This window comes from Mus pahari, chromosome 9 (assembly GCF_900095145.1).
Source record: "Mus pahari chromosome 9, PAHARI_EIJ_v1.1, whole genome shotgun sequence".
Classification (NCBI taxonomy): domain Eukaryota; kingdom Metazoa; phylum Chordata; class Mammalia; order Rodentia; family Muridae; genus Mus; species Mus pahari.
In genome coordinates, this window is record NC_034598.1 from 42490617 (window position 1) to 42500007 (window position 9391).

The 9391-nt window shown below is 48.3% G+C and overlaps 2 protein-coding genes across 2 annotated transcripts in view; one reads left to right on the forward strand and one right to left on the reverse strand.

Moving 5' to 3' along the window:
- The window catches only part of LOC110326897 (keratin-associated protein 10-8-like), a 745-nt gene extending 341 nt beyond the window's left edge, over positions 1–404 (reverse strand). The window contains exon 1 of the mRNA XM_021205546.1: positions 4–404. Within this exon, the coding sequence (XP_021061205.1) occupies positions 4–404 (401 nt within the window). The remainder of the gene's footprint in view (positions 1–3) is intronic.
- Positions 1–9391, forward strand: part of Tspear (thrombospondin type laminin G domain and EAR repeats) — a 199504-nt gene that overhangs the window by 116129 nt on the left and 73984 nt on the right. The gene's annotated exons all lie outside the window — the stretch shown is intronic.

Consider the following 9391-nt stretch of genomic DNA (forward strand, 5'->3'; position numbering starts at 1 on the left):
ATGGGTGTGCAGCAGACAGGCTTGCAGCAGAGGGTCACACAGCAGGGCTGCTGGCAGGGGGAGCAGGTGCAGCAAGCTGGCTGGCAGCTAGACTGCTGGCAGCATGAGGGTGTGCAGCAGGAAGATTGGCAGCAGGGGCTGGACACACAGCTCACTGGGGTGCAGAGGAGGGTCAGGCAGGGGGCTGAGGCACAGCAGCTTGGCTGGCAGCAGCTGGCGGTACAGCAGCTGGGGACACAGCATGGGGGCTCACAGTAGCTCTCCTGGCAATTGCCTGCCTGCCATGAGGCACCTAGGCCGGTGCTGGGCGAGCAGATCCGGCTGCCACAGCTCAAATTACTGGAGCAGACAGATGTGGTGGATGCAGCGATCACGCAGGTCCTTGTGCAGCAGGTGTCAGCCATGGTGAGGTTGGACCGGGAGGGGTGCCTGTGTGAGAGTGAGCGTGAGTGTGTTGTGTGTGTGAGGCACCCGGCCCTGGGGTTTTTATGTGCCTCTTGTGTATGCTTCCTCATGAGGGGAGACCATGTTTCCTTTCCTTGTTGATTGTCTTGTTCCCAGACAACACAAGCCAGTTTGTGACTGGGAGCGTGGGTCAAGGCAAGGCCACGGCACATCCTTATCCTGAGAGTCACCATGTGACACCTTGACTGGGTGGAGCTGGGGCCTGTGAACTTCCCCTGCTGGCTCTTACACTATCCTTAGGAAGACGGACTCCATCAGACATGGTTCCCACTGGCCCATTGTCATGCCCTTGTGTGCTGCAGGTCCCTCTGTTCCTGTAGACAGTCACCACCTTTATCTCCAGCCTGCATCGGGTCCCTTCCCTTTGTCCCACAGACCCAACCGGTCCCTCCCTCCACTCCACAGACTTTTGTTGCACCACAACTTATTACAATAACATGCTATTCCGTGGTTGGTTTTTGGTTGGTTGGTTGGTTTAGCTTTTGTCTTTAGATGTGAGCCAATCCCCTACTGTGGAGGACAACATTCTGCTCTCTCACCCTCTCCCATTCTGTACACAGTACTGCCGCCTCAGTTTCTCTTAAATCAGGGTCTCGCTGGAATTTCCAACCCTAATAAGCCCCTATAAAACACACAATCCAGTTATTATAATTACAAGCCTAGACTGGGCAGATCTAACACTATACTAACTTACTCCCTTTGCCACTTGTGGTCTCTCCCGGCCACAAGGTTCTGGTCCATCTTGGCTTCTCCTCCTCTTTCTCATTCCCAGCCCCCCGCCCAATGTTTTTCCTCTCCTTCTGCCTGACCTTCAAGCTAGGGCCTCCAGCCCCACCTTTCCCCTCCACTGCCCAATCACCAATTCTAGCTTTTTCTTGACCAGTTAAATAGGGGAGAAGGTTCACATGACATCACCTGAGTACGGACGGGATGGTCTGCTTGCCAGGGGACAACCCCTCTTGAGGAACCAGTATTAACATCAGCACACAGACAGCATCAGGCCAACCCAGTCCATCAGGGCACCAGCCACTTCTGATTTAGTAAGACTTTATCTCCTATCCATTTCAGTATTCTCTTTCCTGAGTGTTTCCGTGCCGGGTGGACAGGTTTAATCTCCGCACTCATGCATTTCAGTTCGCTTTTCCCTCTTGGGGATAATCATTTCTGTTTGAGTTGGTTTTCCTTTACTCCTGCCATTATACCTTCCCCGACTGTCCCCTAAGTGTCCTCAAGCTCAGAGGACAAACACCCCCAGTCATTGATCATGTTATTTCTTGTAAACACCACTTCTAATACTCTGAATTCACAGGCCAGTCTGGTTTGACCCTCCCCTCAACCCTGACTGACCCTCCCTCTGCCCTGGCATCTTTTGAGTTTGTGTTAGAGATATTTTGTTGAGAACTCTTGTGCCTGTGTTTATTGGGGGAGTGGATGGGACATCTGTGTGCTTGGTTTGGGCTGTGTCTTTATCGGGCGTTGGTTTCCGGGTCACATTGGCTTAGCAGTGTCAGGTAGGCCGTGCTGCTTCCTGTTTCTCAGCAGACTGAGGGGTACTGGTGCAGCTCTTCCTGGAGGATTTGCTACATTGCAGCAGTGAACATATCTGGCTTTGAGCTTTTCTTTGCTATGAGACAATTTCTGGTTCACACTCAACTGACCGTTGTAGAACTGTCTAGTCTATGTATGCCCTTTTGACCCAATTCTGGTAGGTCATACATGTTTAGACATGTGTCCATTTCACATTCCCTCTAGATTTTCCAGCTCATGGTACTATACTGATGATTGCCTGGATTTGAGTAGTGTCTGTAAGTAAACACCCTTTAAAGCTATACATTATTATATTAATTCCTCTGCCTCTTTCTCTCAGCCAGTCTGGCTAAGGGTTGTTTAGTCTTAGTCATCTTTGTGAAGATGACCAGCTCTTTGATCTGATAACTCTTTGTATGGTTCTTTGATCTCCACTTCAAGACTCTCTGCTTGGATTTCATGATTGGTTTCCTTGTGCTGCTCTGGGGTCCCGCTAGTTCATCTTTTCTGAATTTAAAATGCCTCGCTATTTATTTGCTTTCTTGCTAATATATATATTTTTAAAAGGTTTATTTTCATTTGGCTCAAAGCTTGGGAGAGGCTCTCTGGTGGTCTCAAACCATCACGGTGGGTGGAGAGGAGGATCCTGGAGGATGCAGGGACCCCTGGGAGGCTCAGTCTCCTAAGCCATGCTTAAAGTGATCCAGTTGAAGAAGAAATGATCACCCAGCATGGCCTGGAGAGGCCACCACCCTTCAGAAATTGACCAGTGTGGTGACATAGCATCTTGGTGGTGAACTTCATTTTCTCATCCAGGAACTCACAGCAGGAAGAGCCAAAATGGTCTGGTTCAGGTTCATCCCCAGGCCACAGTGACCTACACAGCATCCCGGGATCTATCCTACCCATCAGAGTGGGTTTCTGTGTGTCCTGGAAGATGCGGCCACCACCCTAGTTTTGCATCTTGAGGAGATATGCGGTGTGTTTGCCTTTGTCTTGGCCAGTTTGTGGAAGAAGAAGCCTGTACCCCTCAGAACAAGTCATTTCAGTCAAAACAGTCACCTAGAGAGAAAAGTAAGTGGAGGAGAGGCTCTTGTGCGAGCTGATCAGATGACTGAGGGGCTTCTACGTCAGTGGAATAACGCTGATGAATCTGCGAGGTTCTAGCTGGAGGGCAATAGAATGATACGAAAAAAGAAAACAAAACAAAACAGCCCTTAGAAAGCCGGGGTTGGTCCTAGAAGCCAGGGACAGGGAAAAGATTGTCCAGAAGTTGCAATTTGAGAAATTGGAAGGCAGTGGAGAAAGTTAAAATATAGTCCCTAGGTCAGCCCCGTCCAAGCATTGTAGAAGTAAGGCAAGGATTCATAGGATTGCTGGGTACACTACTGCTTTCTTTTAGATTTATAGATTTTATTTTACGTGCATGCGTGTTTTGCCCACATGTATCTGTGCCTGAGGAGGTCAGAGGGTGTGTCCTGGCACAGAGTTAGAGACTGTTGTGAACTGCTGTATGGGTGTTAGGAACCTGACCCGGGTCCCCCGCAAGGGTGTCAAATGCTCTTAAACACCGAGTTACCTCTCCAGGCTCCTCCTCTTTGGCGATTTACTGTGAGCTTGACAGTGGTCCACGTCCGTCTCAGAACCACCTTTCCTATATCTGAAGGTTCTGATAAATTGTATTTTCACTTTTATCTGATTATAGGAGTTTTTAAGTTTCCTCGCTGCTGTCTTTCGTGACAATTAAAAAGTATGTAGAAAAAAAAAGATTTTTCTTGGTAGTGGCTCCTACTTTTATTGTATTATGATCTACAAGAAATGTTTTGACTTTTTGGTATTTTTCAAGTCGTGGTTTATGATATAAAATGTGATCTGTATTCGAGAAAGTTCTGTGGGGTGCTGAGAAGAATGTTCACGTCATGGCTGTCAGGTAGAACACTCTGCAGGTGTCTGTTAAGGCCATTTGCTCTGTGGTACATTTTAACTGTGAATTTTCTTTGCTTATATTTTGTCTCAAGGATCATCAGTTGGAGAGAATTGAGCAATGATCACATCCATGTATCTGAACATGTGTGACCCTTTATGTACAGTAATGTTTGTTTTTTTTTTTTTAAACTGAGTTGCGCTGGTTAGTTTTAAGTATTAACTTGACATAACCTAGGATTATGTATTTGAGTACACCATTGCTCTCCTCAGACACACCAGAAGAGGGCATAAGATCCCATTACAGATGGTTGTGAGCTACCATGTGGTTTCTGGGAATTGAACTCAGAACCTCTGGAAGAGCAGTTGGTGCTCTTCACCGCTGAGTCATCTCTCCAGCCCCAGAAAGAGATTCTTAATGATCAGATTGGCCTGTGAACTTGTCTGTGAGAGTTGTCTTGATTGTTAGTAGATGTATGACTAACTGGCTCATTGTGGCACCATTCCTTAGGCAGGGGGTCTTGAATTACACGAAAGAAAAGAATGCAAACAAGGATTCATATATTTATATTTTCTTTCTCCCTCCCTCCTTCCTTTCCCTCCTTCCCTCCCTCTTTGTATGTGTGTGTGTGTGTGTGTGTGTGAGAGAGAGATTTCTTGACTAGGGATATAATACTTGAAGTTCCTGCATTGATTTACCTATAATGATGAACCTGAAAATTTAGGCTAAATAAATCTCTTCTTCCCATAAGTTGCTTTGTACCAGAATATTTATCAGAGCAATAGAAACAAGAGCATGGGTATATCAAGACATATATTCTTTTTTTTTTTTTTTTTTTGGTTTTTNGAGTCAGGGTTTCTCTGGGTAGTCCTGGCTGTCCTGGAACTCACTCTGTAGACCAAGCTGGCCTTGAACTCAGAAATCCACCTGCCTCTGCCTCCCAAGTGCTGGGATTAAAGGCATGTGCCACCATGCCCGGCAAGACATATATTCTTACATTTATTTATTTACTATGTATGTGTACACATGTCAGTGTGTGTGTGTGTGTGTGTGTGTGTGTGTGTGGTGTGTGTGTGTGTGTGTGTGTGTGTGGTGTGTGTGTGTGTGTGTGTGTGTGTGTGTGTGTAGGTCAGAGGAGAGTTTGCAGAAGTTGGTTGTCTCTTTCCACCATGTGGTTCCCAAATATCAAACTCAGGCTGTAAGGCTTAGTGGCAAGCTCCTTTACCCACTGAGCCAGTTCATTGGCCCCAAAGCTGTTTCTGGACGACAACCACCTGATGTGACCTACTAGTCTGAGTCTTTAATTAGAGACCTGAGGTCATTTGCATTCAGGGTCACTGGAAGGTGGCACTTACTGATTTTGTTCGGTGTTTCCTATCTGGTTTAAATACTGTTGGGCCTTTATTTCCCTCTTCCTGGAGGGGTTTGCTGGTCACAGAGTTGGACATCTGACTTTTGCCCTTGTTCTCCCTAATCTGTCCACTCTTGTCACTCATGGTCACATGGAGGTGGGGCTTAAACCGCTGCCTTTCCCTGGAAGTCAGTATATTGCAATATCGTTTAACTATTTATATTACATACGCCTATTTATTTATTTATTTTTAAAGATTTATTTATTATATGTAAGTACACTGTAGCCGTCTTCAGACACTCCAGAAGAGGGAGTCAGATCTTGTTAAGGATGGTTGTGAGCCACCATGTGGTTGCTGGGATTTGAACTCTGCACCTTTGGAAGAGCAGTCGGGTGCTCTTACCCGCTGAGCCATCTCACCAGCCCCTATTATTTATTTTATCATGATTCATCATTGTCATCACTTCTCTGGTCTGGATTTGCCAGTGTTTTAACTTTCATCGTCTTTTTATAAACAACTGATTGGCTTTATTTACATCTACAATTCCTTCCTTAATTATTTGTCTATTTATTTTGTGTGTGAGTGTAGAGGCCAGAGATTGACATCGGTGTGTGGTTTCATCATTCCACCTGACCTTTCTGAAATAGGATCTTCCCTTGAATCCAGAGCTCACTGATTCCAACAGACTAGCTGGCCAGGGAACCCCAGGGACCCTCTGGCCTCTGCCTTCCCAACACAGAGCATGCTACCACACCCAGCTATTTTAAAAATATGGGCTTTAGGAGAGCAAACTCAATACTTCATTAATTTCTGGATCTGCCCAGTTGTCTTGTAAAATTTAAAATTTCCCTTTATAAAAATTCATTTTGGAAGCTCTTGTGATTTCGTTGGTCGAAGTCGTAGTTACTTTCAATCTTGTTCGTTTATATTGCCTAAGGATTTGACTTTGTTCGGAGTTCTGTCTCACTCTCCCATATTAACTATGTTCTGGGAAACAGCACGTCCACTTTTTTGCGTTTGTTGGAGAGAATGCCTTTGTATTTCCCAAAGGTGACTTTTTTTTTTTTATGGTTATGGGTTTGTTTTATTAACTGTGGTTCAGGAGAGTGGTGTTGCCATGCCTTTCTCCTTAGTATTTTATTACACATTTTCAGCAGCAGACGATACAGAATGTAATATGCCAAGCACACATGAGCCTCACAGGACAGATGATGCATCTCAGCACTGACTGATCTGCCCGGCTTCCTGGGAACCATAGTTCCTGGGCTCCCGTGGGAGCCTCTGTAGAGCAACTTCTTGCTTATCCCTGAGTGTTCTCATAGACACATTTTAGATTTTAGAACTGCAGGTGTCAGTGGGTAGGGGGGAGTCTCTCTATCAATCTGTGTGCTTTGGCCCCACAATGACTGGCCTCTGTGGCTGCGATGACAGCTGGCCACTGGCCACTGGCTGCCTGCCAACCTGAGGGTACCACTGTCTCTTCTTCCTTTATGTCTTCTTGTCATGGGTGGGAACGGCCAACTTGTGTGACCTTTGGCCACAAGGCATCTTGTGGGCCTGGGTACCATAGGTTTTCCACGGAGATCTCTGTCCAGGCCGGGTGGGAAGGCTCCAGCGAGGGGAAGTGAGTGCCAGAAGTCTTTGCCATGCCTTCCAGGTCACTAGGTAGGTAACTCCAAGCCTCTCTGAACTGAGTCAGGTCAGGCTGGGCTAGCAAAAAGCCAACAATCCAGTGAGGAGTGGCGGGACCTCGGGTGGCTCTTCGGGAGAGAAGACCTCTTCCCAAGTGTTACATACAGCCCTTGGAACAAAAGGCTCAGACACAGGAATAGTTCTCGCAAACCTTTAGTTCCCTGCATGGCTTATATACAGTTCCGGGGATGAGTCAGGGTTTGATAGCAGGCATCTCTCATTGGCTTGGACTGAGAGTTTGGGGGAAATTCTATTTGCATGTGGGAAGGCTTGGTGCTATTCCTAAGTGGCTGATAGCCACGCTTCTCCTATGGGGGTTGTGGGGGCGGTAACTCCGACAGGAGCCAGGGTCCAGGAGACATGAGAGAACTCCTTCTGTCCCATGTAAGTGAATTATCACTATCGGGTCCCGGGGTTCAAGATCTAGCCTCGACTGGAAACCAGGCTGTCTGTGCATAGCCCATTGCCCCACAGCATCTCTATAAATACTCACGGCCATCTTGCTGGTTCATTTAATTTTGTTTCACTGTAAATTCAGAATTTGGGTCCTTTGTCAGTCACATACTCTCTGTGAAGGTAACTGTCACCAGTAAGATCACAAGATGGATGTGTCAGGGGCTTGAGACTGTGAGACCCCTTCTGGACCCAGGGTCTCTTTCTAGGGCATGTCCTCCCCCTCCTTTACAGGAGGACCTCTATGGCGCTATAGCAAAGAACAGAGGGTTCTAAGGAGCCGTGGTCTGAAGGTGGCAGATTATTGCCATCAATTTAGTGTCAAGACACCGCTGTACAGCTCTAACTGCAACAGGCTGGACCAGGCCATGGGTGCAGGCCAGAGATGGTGCCCTCAGCCAAGAAAAGGAGCTTTGGGCCAAGTCCTGGAAAGAAGAGAACTAGGGCTCTTCAGGGGATGTGCCCCACCCACAAACAAGGATAGATGACCCAGGCACACCTTTTAGGGTGTGATTTTAGACTTGTGACCAGAGTTTCTGTGACCTTGTCATCAAACACCCCTATCATGCACCAAAATCCCACAGTCACTCAGGAGAGCAGGTATCCAGCCATGCTGGGTTTTTTTGTTTTGTTTTGGCTTGGTTTTGGTTTTTCGAGACAGGGTTTCCCTGTATAGCCCTGACTGTCCTAGAACTCACTCTGTAGACCAGGCTGGCCTCGAACTCAGAAATCCACCTGCCTCTGCCTCCTGAGTGCTGGGATTAAAGGCATGTGCCACCATGCCTGGTGAGCCATGCTGTTTTTATAAAGACCATAACCCAGGGAGACAGTATTGTAGGAACCTCCAAGACCCAAGTTCTCTACAGAGAACATCTCCCAGGATGTCACCTACCAGAATGGGGATGTTAAGGGGAATGAGGGTAGCCAAAGCCACTCCCAGGATAGGTGTGACTGTCAGAACCATACCCCTGTATCCCTGAACACAACTGTATCCCTTGGACATAACTGTGGACAAGGAAGGCCTGCTCCTGACGCCATGGAAGGGGACAGGCTGAGTGCCCTTGTGAGCAGCCAGAAGAGGGAACTCAAACATTGTTAATATGAGCGGCTAGACAAGCTTGGTCAAGTTTGTCAAGAGTTTATTGTAGTTTGACGGGTGCAGCTGAGCGGGGAAGGGGTGAGAGGCTGTGAAGCCAGGAGAACAGCCAAACCCTGTCACGGACCCAGGACGGTGGCTGAGAGTCCAGCTTCAGAAAGCATCACACAGGGACACACAGGGACACACAGGGCTGGGTGATAGAGGGCCATTGCTCCCCACAGCAGCAGGGCCAGTAGGAGCCCTACTAGAATACTCATGAGTCAAGAGCTGGGGCTTGTTCCAAAGTGAGGAAGGGGTGAGCAAGTGACAGTCAAGGGGCCTGCCAGACCCTGGAGAAGCAGGGTAGACAATTTCTGGCTATTAGCAGAGAAGCCAGGGGGTCAAGTGACAGGGAGCTCACAAGCTCCCAGGTGACAACAGCGTCCACTCAGAGGCTGGATTTCTAGCCCAAGGAGAGGCCTCAGCAAGTGCTGCAGGAGCAGGCAGGGCGGCACAGCAGGGACACACAGGAGGCTGGGCGGCAGCAGCTGGGCTGGCAGGAGGAGGCACAGCAGGAGGAGGTGGGCACACAGCAGGCAGGTCTGCACACAGGGCGACACAGCAGGGACAGGCTGGAGCAGGGCTTGCAGCACACAGGAGCACAGCAGGAGGGCTGGCAGCAGGAGGAGGAGGAGCCAGAGCAGATGGGTGTACAACAGACAGGCTTGCAGCAGACAGGCACACAGCAGGGGGATGGACAGCATGAGGACTGGCAGCTAGACTGCTGGCAGCATGGTCCAGAGCAGATGGGTGTGCAGCAGACAGGCTTGCAGCAGAGGGTCACACAGCAGGGCTGCTGGCAGGGGGAGCAGGTGCAGCAAGCTGTCTGGCAGCTAGACT